We start from the raw sequence: 21,106 nt of genomic DNA, 5'->3' as shown, positions 1-21,106 counted from the left end.
AATCCAACAACTCATATTTAAATCTAACTCAACATCTCAGAATTAAATAAACAAAAATAAATTAAAGATAGAAGATTTGAATGAGAAGGAGAACGATGAAAATCGCCACAAATAATAAAAACTCAATATTATTAATAAAAGTATTAACAAATTATAAAAATCAGCAACTCAGTATTATTAAGAAAAGTACAAATTACAAAATAAGCAAAAATAATTTCAAGCAACAGTGGTTACCAACACAGAGGAAGAAGGGAAGTGAGATAGAGGAATGGGAACTACTGGCGAAGACAGAGAGATAGAGCTCGGATGAGAGGAGAAGAGACCTTCCTACAATGACGACAACAGGAAGAACGAATCGAAGAGAGTCGAACTACCGAATAGAACTTTCACACGCGATGCGGCACCCACGGTCTGTCCTTGGAGAAGAAGAGTTCGACAATAACTTTGAAGAGGGACATGGCTGTGGGCTGCATTCGAACTTCCAAGGAAGTTTAGGAGCTAGGGTTCTTCAAAGTTCAGAGAGAGAGAGAGAGAGGGGTGGGATTAGGATACGGGTAATTGGGCATTTGGACTTCTCTTTCTCTTTTTTTTTTTTAATAAAAATTAAAATGGCGCCATTTTTGAGGGTATTACCCAAAACCGAAAATTCTAAAAAAATTCGGTCGGTTTAGACAATTTACCAGTTAACTATCAGTTTGATCAGTTTTTTAACCAATTTTTTGCTAGATAATTTTAAGAGTCAACTGAATTAACATATGACTGGCTTTTAATTAATCCAATTGAACTAATTGGTCCGATTCGATTTTTAGAACTATAATTAGTAATTAGAATTTATACTCTTAGTTCTAATTTTTTCACCAAATAATCCTTAAATTTCTCTTTAAATCTTAATTTTTTTTTCAAATTTTAATTTTTCCTCTAAATTCAAAACCCCTACCTAATTCTTATCACTATGTTGGAAGGATTCCTCAAGTCACCATATCTTATTGTAATTTATTATTAATTCTAGTGACACTTTCAATTAATCATATAAGATTATACATAATGTTAAGCTAATTTAAATTTGACCTATAGAAATTAACGTGAAGCTTCAAGAGTGTTGATTAATCTAAGATAATTTTAATGTGATCAATTATAAATTTATTTTCTAATATTTTTGTATTCTATTTTTACAAGACTACGTTGCTTTTATAATTTTAAATTTTTTGAATTTCTTTGTTTGATTAGACATATAATCAAGATTTTAATAAATTTAATTTCTATGACACTAATTTTATTGATTATAGTTAATTTTTATTTTTTGTTTTGTATTGTTAAAAATACTAGTAAATATTACATATAATTTTAATATTGTCTTATTTTATGATTACACAAAATAGTATGTCTCCAAAACTAATTTCTAGAAAAGCTTATGAAAATTTTTTTACTAAAATACAAATTACTGGATAAACTAAATTGAATGATATCATACTGTCGAAATTTTTCTTACTATATGTGAGGAGGAAATTATTGCCAAAAATAAACTTCATACACACTATAATAGAAAAAAAATAGAAAAATATAATAATTAAGTCCAAAAATATCACAAGTCATTTCTATATTTTATGTTTTAATCTTGTCTTTTTATGTAATTTAATTTTTTATTTATTTTATCCAAATAAAATTAAAATATTTTTTATATTTAATTTTTTTAAATTTATCTAAATATAAAATATTTTTTTATTAAAAAAGTATTTTAAAATAAAAATAAAAAATCGAAGTACTTTTTCAAAAATCAATTTAAACTGGCCAATCAACCGATCTCAAAAGAAAATAACAACACAAATATACATGCATAAAAAATTAAAGGTGAATTCTATGGTGTAGACGAAGAGAATCTTCTACACTTATATATATTTATTGTCAATAAAAAAACTATTAAGTGTCCAAAAAAAAACTAAAAAGACAATATCTGCCATTGTTTTAATAAGTTGCAAAATTTTTTTATTTTTGTTGCTCCTTGATGCATGTGAAGGAATTTAGTAACTAAATATAATAAATATTTATTTAATTAGTGATTATGAAAATGATGTTGAACTTTTTATTTTTTATTTTTTTTTTGTGAATTATATTTATTTTGGGTCAGACCACATTTATAAATAAAAATTAAAAATATAGACCTAAATTTTATAAAATTATTTATATGTATTAAAGCATGTATTAAGTATGGTGCAGCAGAGAAAAAAAAGTATCCTTCTAAGATGTTCACAAGAAATCCATAAAAAATTTTATGGTAATTACACACGTTTTTTAGAATAATAATTAACAAAATTTATATTAAAATACTAATTAAATTAAATAATTATTTAAAATAACTGTCAAAATTTATTAGAAATACCAAAAGCGTAATAATTTGGTTAAAAATTTGAGAAAGTAATATATATTTAAAAAAATAATAATGATTACGGTTTAAAAGGTTAAAAAATTTTCATAAACAATAATTATAGTAAACAATATAAAATTTGCAATATACATAAATACAATTCTTAATTTATATGTGATTTGAATACTAATTTAAATTTAAATTTACCTACTTTATAATATTAAACTGTATTTCATACCGTATTTTGATTTTTAAGTCGCATTGATAGATGAATAATTAATTATTTTTAGTTTATTATGTACTAATTTTTAATTGTGAGATTAATAAATTTGATTATCTTACATATCAAGTGTTAAATTTGATCAGATTTTAATACAGACAATATTAAATCTCAAAGTCATAACACACTTTTTTTTCTTTTAGTAGTAAATCTTGTACCATCTATCTATTAGTAATATATTAACACTTTGTTTGGATGCAAAACAGAAAATAAAAGAAAAAAATAGATAAAAAAAATGAGAGAAAAGAAAATAGAAAGAAAAGTTAATTTTTTTAGTGTTGTTTGGATGAAGAGAAAAATAAAAGAAAAGAAAGTAGAAAGAAATTTTTTTTTTTTTGTTTAGATGAAAGGAAAAATAAAAAGAGAGAAAATCATACCTAAATAAAATTACATTAATATCCTTATTTATATTACATAAAAATTATAATATATTAATATAACAAAGGGTAAATTTGTAATATTATGCTTACTTACAAATTTTCCTCAATTTTCTTCGCATAGATGAAGTGAAAAGTTAAACACAGATTCCACGTTTTTTTCCTTTCCGTCCAATTTTCTTTCACATCCAATCAACGGAAAACTAAGTTTTCCATTCATTTTCATTCTCTCCATTTTCTTTCCTTTAGTTTTCTTTTATTCCAAACACAGTGTAAAAGAGAGCTAAATATAACTTTTTAGGAGACTAAGAATGAATATGAAAATTACCTTTAACTCTCTTTTAATATATTACTAATAGATAGATGGTAAAAATTATTTTTTCTCGATTGAGTTAGTTCACTAACTCCACCTATGTTACACTTGCGGTACATAGCCGGTCCCAAGCCCGGATAAAGGAGGAGGGTTGTGTTAGGTCTTCGACAACCAACATAAAAATATAGCCGAACCCCTATGACATGAATCAAAGACATTATTGCGCTAAAGCTATGTCGTTGTCCGGAAGCAACGCGCCGTATGGCTCGAGTACGGTGTCAAAGCAAGAGCCACTGCATCGGTGCCCGGATGTAGTGTTAAATAAGCAAGGGTTCTCGCATTTTCGTGAACGAACGAGGGTAAATAAGCTAGTTCACAAAGTAAAAGGTAAAGGTCGAAGCGACAGAAGGTTGAGATTTGGGACATGGAACATAGGCACTCTAACAGAAAAGTCCATGGAGGTGGTAGACACCATGACAAGGAGGAAGATTAACATTATGTGTCTACAAGAAATGAAATGGGTTGGTGCAAAGGCTAGGAAGTTGGATACTTCTGGTTTCAAACTTTGGTATACAGGAAAGGTAACGAATAGGAATGGGGTTGGAATAATTGTGGATAAGCAGTGGAAGAAGGACGAGTGGATGTCAAGAGGGTGGAAGATCGAATCATCTCTATCAAACTTGTGGTGGAGGGAGGTTCTTTCCCTGTGATTAGCGCCTATGCACCGCAAGTGGGTTCGGACGAACAACACAAGATAAGGTTTTGGGAGGATCTAGAGAGTTTGGTTCAAGGCATGCCTTTGGGAGATAAGATTTTCTTAGGAGGAGATTTAAATGGCCATGTTGGGAGAGAAGTGACTGGATATGGGAGTATTCACGGAAGCCATGGTTTCGGGGTGATCAATGCCGAGGGTAAAACTATTTTAGACTTTTTCTCAACCTTTTATCTTCTCATCGCAAATATATGTTTTAAAAAGAGAGACGAACATCTTATAACCTATAAGAGTGGCATGACAAGCTCTCAAATCGACTTCTTCTTGTTGAGGAGAGTCAACCAGAAATTTTTGTATTAACTGTAAAATTATCCCGGAAGAGAGTTTGACAACACAACATAAGGTGCTCGTCATGGATTTTCGCGTTGAGCAAAAGTTGAGGAAAAGACATCATACGAAGAACCCAAGGACGTGGTGGTAGCGGATGAAAGGTGAGGAACAAAGAAGCTTCCTAAGACGGGTAGGAGAAGAGGAGGCAAAGTGGGATGGGAATGGAAGCACGGAAGAGATGTGGAGGGAGATGGCAGAAGTTATTAGAAGAACAGTAAAAGAAAGTTTTGGTGAATCTAAAGGAATAGGACCAAGAGACAAGGAGTCCCGGTGGTGGAATGCGAGTATACAAGAAAAGATAAATAAAGATAAAAAGGGAATGCTTTAAAGAGTGGTCTTTATGCCGCAATGCAGATAATTGGGAAAAATATAAGGCGGCTAAGAAAGAGACAAAAGTGGCTGTAAGTGAAGCAAGAATAAGAGCATATGAGGGTCTCTACCAGTCTTTGGGCACGAAAGAAGGAGAAAAAGGTATATATAGAATCGCAAAGAGCCGGGAAAGAAGAACGAGAGATTTGGATCAAGTTAAGTGCATAAAGGATAAGGATGGAGAGGTGTTGGCTCAAGAGGAGAAGATTAATGAAAGGTGGAAGAGCTACTTCTACGAGTTATTTAATGAGGGACAGAAGACTCTTCCGAGCCTTAGTCGATTATGCACAAGGGAAGAAGATCAAAACTTTGACTACTATCGAAGGATTAGAGACTTCGAGGTAAAAGAGGCTCTAAAGCAGATGAAAAATGGCAGGGCAGTAGGACCTGATAATATCCCGATTGAGGTTTGGAAAGGTCTTGGAGAAAAAGGCATCAACTGGTTAACCAAGCTTTTTAATGAGATTTTAAGGTCAAAGAAGATGCTTGATGAGTAGAGAAAGAGCACCTTGGTACCTATCTACAAGAATAAGGGGATATACAAAGTTGCGAAAATTATAGAGGGATTAAGCTTATGAGTCATACTATGAAGTTATGGGAAATGGTGATAGAACGGAGGTTGAGAAAAGAGACACAAGTAACAGAGAACCAATTTGGATTTATGCCAGGCAGATCTACCACTGAAGCGATATACCTATTAAGAAGGTTGATGGAGAGGTATCGTAGTAATAAAAGGGATCTACATATGGTGTTTATTGATTTGAAAAAAGCTTATGATAGGGTACCAAGGGAGGTCTTATGGAAGGTTTTAGAAAAGAGGAGAGTAAAGATCGCATATATTCGGGCAATTAAAGACATGTATGATGGGGCCACAACTAGTGTGAATACTCAAGGTGGTGTGACAGAGGAATTTCCTATTGGTATAGGATTGCACCAGGGATCATCCTTAAGTCCATACCTTTTCACATTAGTCTTGGAAGTACTCACAGAGCACATCCAAGAGCCTGTACCATGGTGCATGCTTTTTGCCGATGATATCGTCCTTATGGGAGAGTCAAGGGAAGACCTAAATAAGAAGTTGGAGTTATGGAGAGAAACTTTAGAAGTGTATGGTTTGCGCATAAGCCGTAGCAAGATGGAATATATGGAATGTAAGTTCAGTCTGAGAAGGGAAAACCCCAATATAGAGGTGAATATTGGAGAAAATATCCTACGAAAAGTTAAAGGTTTTAAGTATCTTGGGTGCATCATACATGATAATGGAGAGATTGAACAGGATGTAAATCATAGTATCCGAGTAGGTTGGTCAAAATGGCAGAGTGCATCTGGTTTTATATGCGACAAAAAAGTGCCTCTAAAACTGAAAGTTAAATTCTATCGCACCACTATAAGACCGGCTATGCTGTATGGTATGGAGTGTTGGACGGCTAAAGGGGAGCACGAACATAAGCTGAGTGTGGCAGAGATGAAGATGTTGAGATGGATGAGTGGTCATACGCGATTGGATAAAATAAGGAATGAAGATATAATGGAGAGAGTTGGAGTAGCACCCATTGTAGAAAAGATGGTTAAATCGCGTCTCAGATGGTTTGGACATGTGAGAAGAAGACCAATAGAACATCCAATCAGGAGGGTGGATGAGATGGAAGATGCATAAAGGGCGAAAGGCAGAGGAATATTTAAGAAGACCATCCATGAGGTGGTCAAACGAGATCTACATGTAAACAGTCTCTCTGTAGATATGATACATGACAGAGCACAATAGCGTCGTTTGATTCATGTAGCCGACCCCTCTTAGTGGGACAAGGCTTTACTGTTGTTGTTGTTGATTGAGTTAGTTCACTACTCTTTAACTCAGTAAGAGAGGAAAAACATGTCTTGTGACTTTGAATTTTGGTGTTGTCCGTAAGATTTAATACTTGATATGTGAAATAATCAAATTTATCTCACAATTAAAAATTAGCACATAATAAATTAAAAATAATTAATTATTTATTTATCAACTTAAAAATTAAAATACAATATAAAATAATGTTTAATATTGTAAAATAGATAAACTTAATTTTAAATTAGGTTATCACATATATTAATTAAAAATTGTATTTAGGTATATCACAAATTTATATTGTTTATTATAACTATTATTTATGAAAATTTTTAACCTTTTAAACCGTAATCATATTATTTTCCTAAATATATATTACTTTTTCAAATTTTTTAACCAAATTATTACTCTTTTGGTATTTCTAATAAATTTTGACAGTTATTTCAAATAATTATTTAATTTAATTAATATTTTAATATAAATTTTATTAACTATTATTCCAAAATACGTGTCTAATTATCATAAAAAAAATTTATGTATTTCTGGTGAACATTTTAGAAGGAGACCTTTTTTTTTTTCCTGCTATGCTGCACCATACTTTTTTTTTTTGGTCGATATGTTGCACCATACTTTAATACATATAAAATTTTTTATAAAATTTAAGTCTGTATTTTTAATTTTTATTTATAAATATGGTCTGATCCAAAATAAATAGAATTCACAACAAAAAATAAATAAAAGCCCAACATTATTTTTATAATCACTAATTAAATAAATATTTATTAAATTTAAATTTCTTTACGTGCATCAAGGAGCAACAAACATAAAAAAATTCTGCAACTTATTAAAATAATGACAGATATTGTCTTATAAATTTTCTTTTTTCGGATATTTGATAGCTTTTTCTATTAATAACAAATATATATAGGCGTAGAAGATTCTCTCCTTCTACACCATAAAATTCACCAAAATCAAAATATTATTGGCGTTGTTAATTCTGGTCTTAAGTGTGCCATCAATCTGCCTGTGTCAATAGGAAGATAGAGGATAAGGAAGAAAAGGATAGTATTTAAATCTTATTTAAAACATGACTATTTTTTTTTTTTTTAAAGTAACAGTACCAAACAAACCGTTGCCTTATCAATAATAGGCCCAAGTGGGGTTCCTCTCCAGTCACCACAAATTATCTATCTAGATGTTCATATATACGCTATGTTATTGATCTAGCTAGCATTTCATATAGAAACATCATGGAACTCCAAAGTGAAATGCAAGCAGCTAAACTTCTTAAAGCTCAAAGCCACATTTGGAATCACATATTCAATTTCATAAATTCTATGTCCCTTAAATGTGCTGTTGACTTAAGCATACCTGAAACCATTTATAATTATGGCCAACCCATGCCACTCTCAAAGCTTATTGCTTCATTGCAAATTCATCCATCAAAATCCTCCTTCATTCATCGCTTGATGAGAATCTTGATCCATTCTGGCTTCTTCGCTACCAAGAATGTGGCCAACAATGAGCTCGAAGTCGGGTATGTTCTAACGGATTCATCTATGTTACTACTTAAGGACAACCCCTTGAGTGTGACGCCTTTCTTGCTTGCCATGCTTGATCCCATCTTCACAAAACCATGGCATCAATTGTCTCCATGGTTTAGAAATGATGATGCTACACCATTTCAAACTGAACATGGGATAATCTTTTTTGAGTTTTTTAGCCGTGAGCCTAAATTTAATAATCTTTACAATGACGCCATGGCAAGTGATGCCCGATTAGTTTGCAATTTGTTGCTTGATGACAAGTACAAGGGCGTGTTTGAGGGTTTGGAATCATTGGTTGATGTTGGTGGAGGCACTGGAACTCTTGCAAAGGCCATTGCCAAATCATTTCCCCAATTGGAGTGCATTGTATTCGACCAACCGCATGTTGTTGCTGGCTTCGAATTTGAAGGGACTGAGAACCTTAAATATATTGGAGGAGACATGTTTGAGGCCATTCCTCCCTCTAATGCTATTTTGTTGAAGGTAATAAAATATTATTAGTTGTTTGTCTTATAATTCATGATAATTGCTCAAGAATTATAAACTGGATAATCATATATTCTATAAGGCACGTTTGGTTTGAAAGAGACAAACGTAGAGATATGGACACCCTAGGATTTGTTTATTATTTGTTTGTTAAGAAACAAATTTTAGATAGACATATTAATACATAAATACACATATAGAATATATATAGTTAGTGTTTTTTTTTTTAATTTTGAGACATAATAAAGACACAATTAATTAGACAAAATTATTTATACTTTTATTTTTTATTAATTTTTATATAATTAATTTTTACACTTTCATTCTTTATCAATTTTTTATACTTTTATTTTTTATCAATTTTTTGTATTTTTATTTTTTATTAATTTTTAAAAAATATGAACTTTTTCTAATTTTATAGTGTCTTATTTAATGTTTTATCAACCACACTACACATATACTAATCATTTATGTCTTTGTGTCTCTGTCTCAAGAACGACATAAATCAAACGCTACCTAAATACCCAATATTTTTTTGTTTACCCAAACGGTATCTCCCAACCCAACAGGTTAAGGACTAATCCGTCGCGGATCTGAGCTCTATTTAAGGGTCTGCCACTGGCCAATGAGTTGCTATATGCACAAGGCGGGGTTCGAACTCCCGACACTTGCTTAAGCGGACGAGTGAGGTGACCACTCGACCAACCCAAGTTGGTTGCCTAAATACCCAATATGATATATGTAGGGATGGCAAATGGGTAGAAACGCGCAAGGCCGACTCGTGTAATTCGCTAAAAAGGGCGGATTGAGCTAGAAATTTGAGACCGTTATAATAAAAAAATCTGCCTAACTTGCACCTTCTAATCGGTTTTGACGGATTTTGACATGGTGGGATGGGTTTGCCTGGTGGGCTTTTGGTTTTAAGATAATAATTGAATTTGGAACATTATTTCTGTACTTATATTTGAAATATTTGTTTGTTTTACTTTAAGTTATAATTTAGACTATATTTGACTAATTAAAGACTTGGACAATGTTTATTATATACTTTGAACAATGTTTGTTTTGTTTTGGACAATGTTAATTTTATTATTTTTTTAAAAAAACTTTGTTGACAATTATGTTTATTAAATATTTAGAATTATAAAATCTTTAGTAGTTGTGAATTTAGAAATTATAATTTTTTATATCTTTAAAAATTATAAATTTATTAAAATATTTATGAAATTATTTTTTTAATATTTAATAATTTAATATTTTTTTTAAAAAATGGTGGGCTTATCCTACCAATTTTTCATTAGATAGAACGGGATAAAAATTTGGGACCGTCTTAATAAACAGGACGGAGCGAATTAGTCTATTAAATGGTGGGCTTTTAACGCGGTGGGTAGGGCGGGGCGGGCAAACCCACCTGCCACCCCTATATGTACAGTACTCCTTTTCATATAGACGATGAACGAATCAAGTTGAGTTGGTCTAGTGGTTAGTTTACTAATCTGCTTAAATAAGTATGAGGGACTTAAATCCTGTCTTGTGTATGTAGTAATTTATTGGCCAACAATAAACCTTTAAATAGAACTTTAATTCACAGTAAATTAATCATTGACTTGTCAAGTTAAAAAATATCATAAAAAATAAAAAAAAATATAGGTGATGAACAAATAAGAATCTAATCAAATAATAATAAATGTTTAATATCCTATCCCATTTATCTTTATATATAGGTGATGAACAAATTACAAAAGAATTAAATAATAATTTCTAATATCCTATTGTTAACATAAATATGAATCAAGATCAATTTAATTAAGATTCAAATCACCTAATATTCTCCAATAGTTTGCATTAAGTAATCAATATAGTTTTTTTTTTCTTCTTTCAAATTATTGTTTAATGGATTTTCCTTTTGAGAGAATTTTTTTAATTGAAGGCAACCTATATGTGTGATTATATTATTAAATATTAAATAATTTTTTTTCTATTTAGAATCCTATGTTTATTTTAATTGGATTTATAAGAGTAGTTAGAATTATATCATATGAATATAGATTAATAATAATGTGTATCTGTCTGGAACTCATAATTACTGTTGAGACCAAAGCTAAGGTATGAAAGCATGCGCATAGCAATTGGATATGAAAAAGTATAGATAAATAATGAGAATACTAAATAATGTAAATAATAAATATATCAGATGTTTAATTTAATAGGTATATAAATGATTATATTTATTATTTTTAATTGAATGGTTATTTTTTTATTTGATTTATTTATATACAATTAACAATGATTGGATGTTTAATTCATTAGATGTATAAACAGTTATCCTAATGTTAAGGTTTATGAGGTAATTTAGAAGTGAATTTTTTTTTTATTTTATTAAATCAATTCTAAAACTCATTACTTACATTTTTTACAAAAATTATTGTTTACCTAACCGAAATCATTATGTATTTAAAAAAAGTGAGTCTTACTGAGAAATACACACATAGATAGGGTATTAGTGATGTATGACTCCCAATAATATCAAAGGGAGGAATCATAACTTCACTGCACTAGTAGCTATACTAGCTAACACTAACTAACTCCCTAATAATTACTATATGCGCATAGATGTGAAAGTTTACATCTGGATAAATACGGTATTTGAGAACATACTTATTGTCTAATCTCTTGGTAGCGCGATAGAATAGACAGTAGCTATCACAAGGATTAGATGAAATGTGAATCTTTTAATTTTCTTATAGGATATACTTATTTTGATTAGTTGTTAACAAAATATTTTATATCATTAATTTATGATTTTATTTATGATGTATCGACAATATAAAATATTTTATACAATTATATAATTATATTTATTTTTTTAAATAAACATTTACATCGTCAATACAAAATATATATTTTTTTGATATAATATCACGTAATTAAATACACGTATAAAATTATTCTATATTAACAGTACATCAAAATTAAATTTTTAGTTTATTCTGTTTTTTTATTTTATTATGTGCACTATTTATGCTCCAAAGCACAATGATAAATGGTAACATAAAAAGTTTAAAGTGCCTCACTTAATCACTTTCTGTTCTCACAAAAATAAATTTAAACGTAAAACCCGATTCAACAAAACAAAGACCGATGATCAATATAAAAAAAAACTGACATCATAGTCTTTTTAGATGTATATATTGTACAATTGGTTCTATTCGTTTAGAAAGTTGAGTTTTAATAATAATTATAAATTAAAAACAATAAAATTAGCATCTAATAATAATAATAGAAATCTCTAGTACAGATTGTGAGATGGATTGGGGACTTGCAAGTCGATGCGGTTGTCAGATTGTTTGACTGGAGCTGCGGGATGAGTAATACCTGCAAAGACACTCCGAAGTGTAAGTTAGAATGGATCTAGGAGGTATGTGCGTAGGAAGTGAGTAACATACCTAAAAGGGCCTCTACCTTCCCTTTATATAGCTTGAGGTAGTTATCTTATCTTATCAATTAAGATAAGAGAGATATTGAATGTTGGCTAGGAATTGTAGGGCCGGTTGGACTGCGAAGGGGGTCAGATCGGGTCGGAGGCTGCTCCGATGGGGAACCCAAAAACCGGGTCCGTAACAGTTGCTCCCGAAGCGAGAGAATGAGTGTGCCCGATCTTTATCGCTGAAGGAACTTTTGGTTGCCGTTGCATGGCTTGGCAAGGAGCGCGTCGTCTGGGTTCCTCGATCAAGGTTGGGGATTCGAGGAGCGCTTGGCCATTCCGTGGCTTGTCTGTCGCTTTCCTTGAAGGGAGTTTTGTCAGTTGCATTCCCCTAGGTGCCATGATGTCATTTAATGCAAAGGGACTTTTTGGTTTCTCTTTCCAATTCTTCCCTTTGCCTCTTTGTATTTCTTTTTTAAACATTTTATGTTTATTTTGTAATTGTTTCTTCTTCTCCTTTCGCTCACTCTACTTCTGTAGTTCTTCATTTGGCGTTTGGTTCTTCCCTGACGTACCTTTATTCTGCCATTGCTTGAATGCGATTTCCTCTTCCTTGTGTGATTCTTCAGGATTAGGTTGGTGCCTCCCACTTCATTGTATAGGTTCATTTTGTTTTTCATCCTTTAACCCTTGATTTGTTTGCTGTTGCGTCTTTCATTTTGGAGGTATTTTTGGGTTTTTTGGGTAGAAATGGTGAAAATTGTAACACCCTGCCACGCAGAGTTTTACGCCTTGGACGTAAATCAGAGGTGGTGAGGCGCTATGTCCTCTAAAAGTAAAAATACATATATAATATAATTGAAGAGAATTGTAACTAGGAGCCTTGAAAGGGAAGTTAGTCAAAAACGAAGCAAAAATTGCATCACTCATGAAAGATAAGCATAGATGGATAAGCAAGATCAAAAGGAAGGTTTAAAGCATATATATGGATCAAAATTCCAAAAAACAGATAACAAGCTCCAAACTCAACTTACGAAACTAAGGTCGGCCAGAGTATATATATATATATATATATATAGTGATTTGGCCAGGGCTGCAGCGTCAGTACGAGCTCATACTCCCCGGGGAAGACAAGAGGGTCTACTATATAAACCCTAACTCCCTGGAATTGTCGATTGGATGTCGGTTTCTAAATCTATGTTCACATGGCTGGGGGTGCGATTTCATTCTCGGAGTTTGTGCAGGCATTGCTTAACTGATGTTTGGTGGCGCCGTCTCAATTGCATCCCAATAGTTGGACGGCCATCTGGATTTTTGAGTTGGTCTACAAGTACCTGGAACTTCTAGCTCGAGTGGAGGTGTTCCTGTTTTTCTTTTTGTGTACTCTTCCGACCAAGGGAAACACCAAAAGGGTTATGTGTTGTTCCGAGCTCACCTGAACCGGCAAATATTTGAGTTATTTGAAGACTCTTTTCACTAGTTTAAAGGAAGTACTTTAAAGTGCGTCATGCTTAGGGGCACCACCCCTTTTGGTTGACCTTGGAGGTTGAACGTCAGTTTCTAACGTACTAGAATTTTGGGCTGCTGCGTCGTACTTGACGCGTGTAACCTACAAGGGGCTGTCTCCCGAGAACAAAGACAACAGCGATGTTTTGTGGTCGATTTTCGGGGAAGGTCCATTGAATACTTGGGACATCATGGGCGATCTGGCGATGTGCCAAACTTACATTGGTGTGTGTTTAACTGCTTTCTTTGGTACCTCTCTACTTCCCAGGTTTGAAACTCATTCTTTCTTCTTTTTCCTTTTTCAATTCAAGTGACAAGAGGGTTAACCAACTTAGCGAGGTTGAAGGCTGACATAGCCAAGGAGGAGGGCGAGGAGGACGAAAAATATATATTTAGTGATAACGTGAATTTTATGGATTGAGTTAAATTGTTTTGGATGAATGAAGTCATTTGTTTGATTAGATTATTGATTTTCTTGAGTTGGCATGTGGTTATTGAAAGTTTATACTGAAAAGTGAATTTATTTTGGAAAACTGATTTATATATATATTTATATTAAGGCATGGCTTGGATTTGAAATTGTTAAAAAGAGTTTGAGAAAATGTTGGTTTGATTTATTGGTAATAAATTGAGAGTTAGAAATGATTTTGATATTGGAATTGGTTTGGCTTATTGGAAATAATTTGAAAAGGGTTTGAAAGGTGGTTTGGTTGGGACCCGAGATGGGTGGCAAAGTCTGAATTTTAAAGGAGATGCTGCCAAAATTTTTATAAAAAATGGAGATTTTGCTTGAAGTATTATTTAAACAAGTATGGATAAAAGAATAATATTATTTGACTTTGATTTATAAAGAAAAGAAATGCATTATGTTTTGGAACTTGATTTATTAAGAAAAGTATTATGTTGGAGTTTCAATTTATTAAGAAAAGTATTATATTTTGAGTTTTATTTAGTTAAGAAAAGAACTATACTATTTTGAATTCGATTTATCAAGGAAAGGTTTATGTTTCGAGTTTGATTTCTTTGAGAAGAGAATCATGTTTTGAGTGTAAATAATTGATGAACGGAAAAGGAGGTGTGATGATGATAATTATTGAATGAATTGAATGATGATGAGGATGAATTTGATATAGAAATGTTTTGTGGGGATAATGATTATTTACAGCCCATCAGATTCTAAAGAAAAATTATTTTGTGAGGATCGTGGTTATTTACCACCCACCAGTTTTTAAATGAATATGTTTGGTGGGGATGTTGGTCATTTATCGCCCACAGGTTTTTCTTTTCCAATTGAAAATATCTGGGGGGATCGAGGTGGTTTAACGCCCGCAGATGGTGGGGATCGAGGTGGTTTACCGCCCACCAGGTGAGGATCGTGGTACTATACCGCTCACCAATTTCAAGAAGAGATGCCTGGGTTAGCTACCGGACATGTTGGGTTAGTTATATAACCGACAGATGAGACTCATCGGCCATAGGTCAGACATGCATCATATGCATTTGCATGCTTTATTTGGGTTTGAATTTGTTTTGGAATGCCTAATTGCTTAACTATTATTAAGTGCTATCTGAGCTACTTGCTGTAACTGCTATCTATGTCTGTGCTTTTCTTATCTGTTTAGTCTGTATTTGCTCTGGTGTGGTACTTTTGAGATTGAATTTTGATGCTGAATTGATGATAAGTGCTGATTGATTGCGTGAATGGGCATGAGACCGTAATTGGTTTTTTATTGAGGTTTTTGTAAAGTATGAAAAGTCAAGCTGGTTTAGCATAGACTTAATGAACCTATGTTTGGAATAGGTTGGTCATTCATACAGTCTAGAAAACTGATTAAGATTTTCTTATAAGAAAAGAAAGGTTTTGTATTTCTAACATATTTAAATATTGATTTTTTTTAAAAAAGGTTTTTGGATAATTAGCCATTGGTTTTTAAAAGATTCATAAGACAATGATAATCAATAAGCTTTAAACCAGTTTTCTTATTAAATATCTTCTTATGATAATTCTGAAACTCTATGGTGAGACCGCGTGGTTAGGTTCTCACCCCCTACAGTTTTACCTTTTCAAGAATTGAATGAAGGAGCTTACGAAGAGTTTTATTGCGTTTTGTTTATACGATGTTGTTTTAGTTAGATAATTTTTCTTCCCTCGTCTTTGTTATTATAATATTGTAAGAGGGATAGGAGTTGTATGTTTTATATGTATATTATATTTATAAGCTACTTATGTAATAAGTTTTGTATATATGAATATGCTTGTTTGTTTTCAAGATAAAGTATTTTTTTCTGATTTTTCAAAGAAAACAGCAATAGGATTTCGAGTTAAAGGCTCATACTTTATTACTAAGTATATGAGGTCGTCGTAATACTTCTTGCTCTCAGAGTGACGCAGCTAAAAGCGTGACATTCTGATAGTAAGGGTGTTACAACAAACACAGTTTTCTCCTCGTTAGGGTGGTGCATCGGTATTTGATTGTACTCGGAGTATGCATCCATGAAGCTAAGGTACAGATGTCTCGAGGCAGCGTCTACTAATCCGTCGATGTTTGGTAGGGGAAAGGCTTCTTTAGGACAAGCTCTGTTCATGTCTGTGTAATCGGTGCACATTTGTCAATTGCAGTTTGCCTTTTTTACTAGTACGAGTTGGCCAACTAGGTCGTGTAGGGGAGCTCTTGGATGATGAAGCTTGCTTCAAGTAGTGCTTTGACTTGTCTTTTGACTTCGGATGCTTAGTCGGGAGACATTTTTTTTCTCCTCTAAGCCATCGGTTTGGCCTTTGGATCTACAACTAAGCGATGGGACATTAGATCAGTGTCTATGCTTAGCATGTCGGCCGGGGTGAATGCGAATATGTTCTTGTTTTGTCTCAGGAGCTTGATCAGGTCGCATTTTAGGTTGTAGGGTAGGTTTTTGTTGATGAATGTGAATTCATTCTTGGTCTGCCCTATTTGTAGTTTTTCCATGTCTCTTTTCAGTTCTGGTCAGGGTTAGCCGTCATAGCGTGCATCGAGGTCAGCAAAAAAGATGTCTGCCGCATCTCGGGACCTTTTGCGGAGGGTTAGACTGGTGTTGTTGCACTCTATTGCAACTTCCCATTCCCCGTATATTGTTCCGATGGTGCCGTTGTCAGCCTGAAACTTCATGATTGGGAACTTGGTGAAGATGACGGTGGATAGATCGTTGATCGTCTTTTTTCCGAGGATGATGTTATAGGCTATGGAATCTTTTAGCACTACGAATTCTGAGATAATGGTTTTCCTTTGGTTAAGGGTGAACGCGGATCGGATCGGATTGGATATGACCAAAATTTCGATCCGATCCGCACTAAAATCATCGGATCGGATCGGATCCAATATCCGTAGTTTCTAAGGTTGGATCTGATCCGCACATTTGCGGATCGGATTGGATCGGATATCGGATATATCTGTAAAACACAAAAATATTTTTAAAAGCTTATTTTTATTAAAAAAATATCAATAGAATTCATTTTTTCTATTCTTTTAAATATGTTTACTCTTAAAACATACTTTTCTTAAATAATAAATTAAAATAATACAACATATATGATAATTATTAGTTGAAATAAAACATAAAAAGAATATTTACTTATTTATTTCTTTATTTTTGCGGATACACGGATATGCGGATACCAACACAAAATCCGCAATCCGATCTGAAAGCCTTGCGGATCGGATCCATATCCACAATTTCGGATCGGATTCGGATAAACACTGCGGATATGCGGATCGGACCCGATCCATGAACACCCCTACCTTTGGTTTCCAGTACCGATGGTGACTGGTAGTATGACGGAGCCATCTAGTTTGAGAAAATTATCTCTGAGCCTGGTTATTCCTTTTCGATGGTCCCATATGTTTTTGTTTCGGAGGCCAAGCTTGTCAAAGGCACCTCAGAAAAGGATGTTGAACTCTGCTCTGGTATCTACAAAAAAACATTTGACCAGGCTGGTTTCGACTCTGGCTGAGATTACGAAGGGGGCGTCCTGTGTCGACGTACTGTGTTGGCAGTCATCGGGAAGGAACGTGATTGCTGCTGGGAGGGTCGAGGTTGGTGTTTCATTTTTTACGGCTAGCACCCTGAGGTCTTTCTTTAGCTCTAATTTGGATTTTTTGGCGCGTCTTTCCCTGTGATCACATTTACTATTACGGTCGGGTCGATTTTTAGGCTTTCTTGGTGTGCTTGTTGTGCCATTCTAGGGCTACGACCTTCCCATTTTGGTGATCTTTGTTTTGCAGTCTTTTTGGCTTCTCAGATAATCTTGGCGAATTCGGGCAGTTTGCCATCTTGGATGGCTTGTTCGATAGCGTCCTTCAGATCGAAGCAGTCTTGGGTCTTGTGTTTGTACCCTCTGTTGTAGTTGCAGTATAGGCTTTTATTTCCACCTATTTACTCCTTTAGTTGTCGCGCCTTTAAGAGGATGTCTCGTTCCGTTATTTGGTGATAGATCTCTGTGATCGAGGCGGGTAGGGGGTGTAGTTAGTGAACTTTCTTACCCTGAGTGGCTGGCTCAGGGCAGTGGATATGAAGTATTCTTTTGGAGTATCTTTTGGTGGTGGGTTGCTACGAGGTGTCGTGTTGCCGTTTATTGGCGGCCACGACTTGGCTTACCTCTTCGTCATTTGTGTATTCTCTTGTGACATTTTGGATTTCATGCACGGTCCAAACTGGCTTGGTGGTGAGGTACTTTCGGAAGTCTTCGTTCATAAGGCCATTGGTCAGACAAATACTGGCTACCGAGTCCATAAGTCTGTTGACTGTTAGGCATTCATCGTTGAACCTATTGAGGTATTTCCTCATGGATTCGTCTTGTCTTTAAGTGATTTCGAGTAGGGTGATCAGATGTCTTGCTTTGGTGATCCTGGTGGTAAACTATGCGATAAACTTCCCGGAGACATAATCAAAACTAGATATAGAGCCATTGGGGAGGGTGTTGATCCATTTGATCGCGGGACCGACTAGGGTTACTGAAAAGGCCCTGTATTGGACCGCATCGGCGACTCCTTCTAGGTTTATCCTGGCCTCAAAGACCGTGAGATGCTCTTGCGGGTCCTTCGTCCCATCGTATTTCATATTAGTGGGCTTGTCGAAGCCCTTTGAGAGCTTGGCTTTCAGAATTTTCTCGGTGAATGGGGTGGCTCCCATTATCACATGTTCGCTTCGTGTTCGCTTGGTATCTCGACGGTGTCTTCGGTCGTCCTCATCGTATCAGCATTTCAGATCTCTGGAAATGTTGTGGTTGTGGCATTTTCCATGTCGTTGTTCAGGTGACCTGTCATTCTTGGTTTCACGATACGATCGGGTCCTAAGGTTGCTTGACTTGCATGTTTCGGGTGGTATCACTTCTTGGACGTGACTCGGCCTTCGAGGTTTTGCACTCTGAGACAAAGTTCTTGATTTATCTGGATTATTTTCTCTCCTAGGCCATTAGGTGCTCGAACTTTACCAGGCTGCCGATTGTCCTTCTTCTGTTACCGTCAAACAGGGGTTGGCTGGCGGTGCACAGCGTCGGTTATCCATCCGTGGGTGAGGAAAATGCTATCTCGAAGTTCGGGTATCTGGCTTCGCGGGTTTGAATTGTGATGATGACTTGAGGATTGCTCTTCGAGATTCTCCGTCATGCGGCGTGCCACAATTTGGCAAGAACCCACAGACAGTGCCAATGTACTAGAAGTTTCTGATACGGGTTGTGAGATGGATTAGAGACTTGCGAGTCGAGGCAGTTGTCGGGTTGTCTGAGTGGAGCGACGGGGGTGGATACCTTTAAAGACACTCTGACGCTCAAGTCAAAATGGATCTAGGAGGTATGTGTGTAGGGAGTGAGTAACGTACCTGAGGGGGACTCTGTTTCCCCTTTTTATATAGCTCGAGGTAGTTATCTTATCTTATCTTATCAGGTCAGAGGCTGCTCCGATGGGGGATCCGGGTCCGTAACAACAACAACAAATGTAGTAAATGTATTCAATATATTATATTAAATTCTTGTTTAATTATAATTGGGTGAATGATATTTCTTTGGAAAGTTAAACAGCTTATTTTTTTCGTTAACCATTTACTATGTTAAGGAGTTTTAACCTGATTTCTTCTCTAGGTTAGCACAAGATAGGAGAATGAAAGGCTTGTAGTTAGCAATGATCCATTAAACATGGGGAAGGGATACATGTAAGGGAATTGTCAATATTCAATATTTAGTAGAGTTCCAAGATAGAGAATTAATTACAATTTTTATATTGAATCCTTTACATATTTATAGTGTTTGAGAAGAAATTTACAAACAATTTAGATAGATCTATATAAAATTCAAGTAGAACTATATATTGATATGATTTAGATTATACTTCTGATAGGTTGACGTCCAATTAGGAGGAGTTTGTTGGGACTGACTATTATTACTTTTGATGGGTCGACATGCTCATCATTATATCTGAATTTTTTTATAATTATAAAAGTTAAAATCCTCACATTATGACATAATTTTGTTGGTATACATGCATGATTGATTTTTTTTTACTATTTTTTTGTATCATAACTTTCACTTTAAGTTGTAATACTGTAGTGGATTTTGCATGACTGGGAGGACAAGGAATGTTTGAACATATTGAGGAAATGCAAAGAGGCAATCATGAATAATGGCAGCAACGGAGGGAAGGTGATTATCATAGATATGGTGATAAAGGATGAAAAGAAAGGTGATGATGAATCACTTCAAACACAACTCTTTTTTGACATGCTGATGATGGTGTTGCTAGCTGGAAAGGAGAGAAATGAAAAAGAATGGGCCAAATTAATATTTTCTGCTGGTTTTAGTGACTACAAGATAACTCCAATTCTAGGAGTAAGGTCTCTCATTGAGATATATCCATAGCAACTTAATCACACACTAATGGATGAGAATATAGTGTTTGAGAGTCCTTTAATTGTTTAATATCAAAGTTGCACTTTAATTACTTGTGTCGTCAAGGTTCTTTTGGTGTTCTATCTCAATTCAACCATTTTAAAACTTTATCATAGTTTAAACTTCTATTGTGATCGTTTAATTATAATTATTCATAAATTATTAATGATTTAAGTTTATTCATTAATGTTAATGTTTAATAGATGCATTAGATTAAAAGTAATGACACATATGAAAATAATTTTTTATCTACCCATAATATACGAGGTTTTTACTGTTCTATTTTACTGAAAACACTTTAGTAAACTACCATGATGAACGTATGAAAGAAAGAGAAAGAAAAAGGGAGAGAAACCAATAATCTTAAAATTCAACTAAACCAATTTTAAAGTTTAACTTTATCATAATCAAAATAATTATGACAACTAAGTCAGATATAAAAATCACAACTTTTAAAATCTTAATTAAAGCTTCCGCTTAAGTTAATTTCTACATGTGGTATCATAACATGTATTTTAAAAGTATATAATTTTTTCTGGTTTAATTATGATATATAGATGATGTCTACTGTTCTGATGATTTTCTGATTGATTATTTATAGT

General features: G+C 33.7%; 1 protein-coding gene and 1 pseudogene across 2 annotated transcripts; both read left to right on the top strand.

Moving 5' to 3' along the window:
- The first annotated feature begins 3,526 nt into the window (after positions 1–3,526).
- Positions 3,527–6,568, top strand: LOC130939591 (uncharacterized; annotated as a pseudogene).
- Positions 6,569–7,804: 1,236 nt separating this feature from the next.
- On the top strand, positions 7,805–20,619 carry LOC130941928 (probable O-methyltransferase 3). 2 transcript variants are annotated; one of them, XM_057870570.1, is made up of 2 exons: positions 7,805–8,658; positions 9,231–10,360. In XM_057870570.1, exons 1-2 carry the CDS (start codon positions 7,879–7,881, stop codon positions 9,240–9,242), a joined length of 792 nt encoding a protein of 263 aa, XP_057726553.1. In that variant the 5' UTR covers positions 7,805–7,878; the 3' UTR covers positions 9,243–10,360. The 2 variants fall into 2 exon arrangements, with proteins under 2 accessions (XP_057726553.1, XP_057726552.1); XM_057870569.1 differs by lacking the exon at positions 9,231–10,360 and adding an exon at positions 20,166–20,619 and having other exon boundaries at positions 7,811–8,658.
- Positions 20,620–21,106: the final 487 nt, after the last annotated feature.

Source organism: Arachis stenosperma, chromosome 7 (genome assembly GCF_014773155.1).
Source record: "Arachis stenosperma cultivar V10309 chromosome 7, arast.V10309.gnm1.PFL2, whole genome shotgun sequence".
Taxonomy (NCBI): Eukaryota; Viridiplantae; Streptophyta; class Magnoliopsida; order Fabales; family Fabaceae; genus Arachis; species Arachis stenosperma.
This window is presented reverse-complemented; position numbering and strand designations above follow the sequence as displayed.

Coding starts and splice junctions, on each gene's coding strand:
- LOC130941928 (XM_057870569.1), top strand. CDS start 7,879: ATGGAACTCCAAAGTGAAATGCAAGCAGCTAAACTTCTTAAAGCTCAA. Junction 8,659..20,165: donor CTAATGCTATTTTGTTGAAG/GTAATAAAATAT, acceptor GTAATACTGTAG/TGGATTTTGCATGACTGGGA.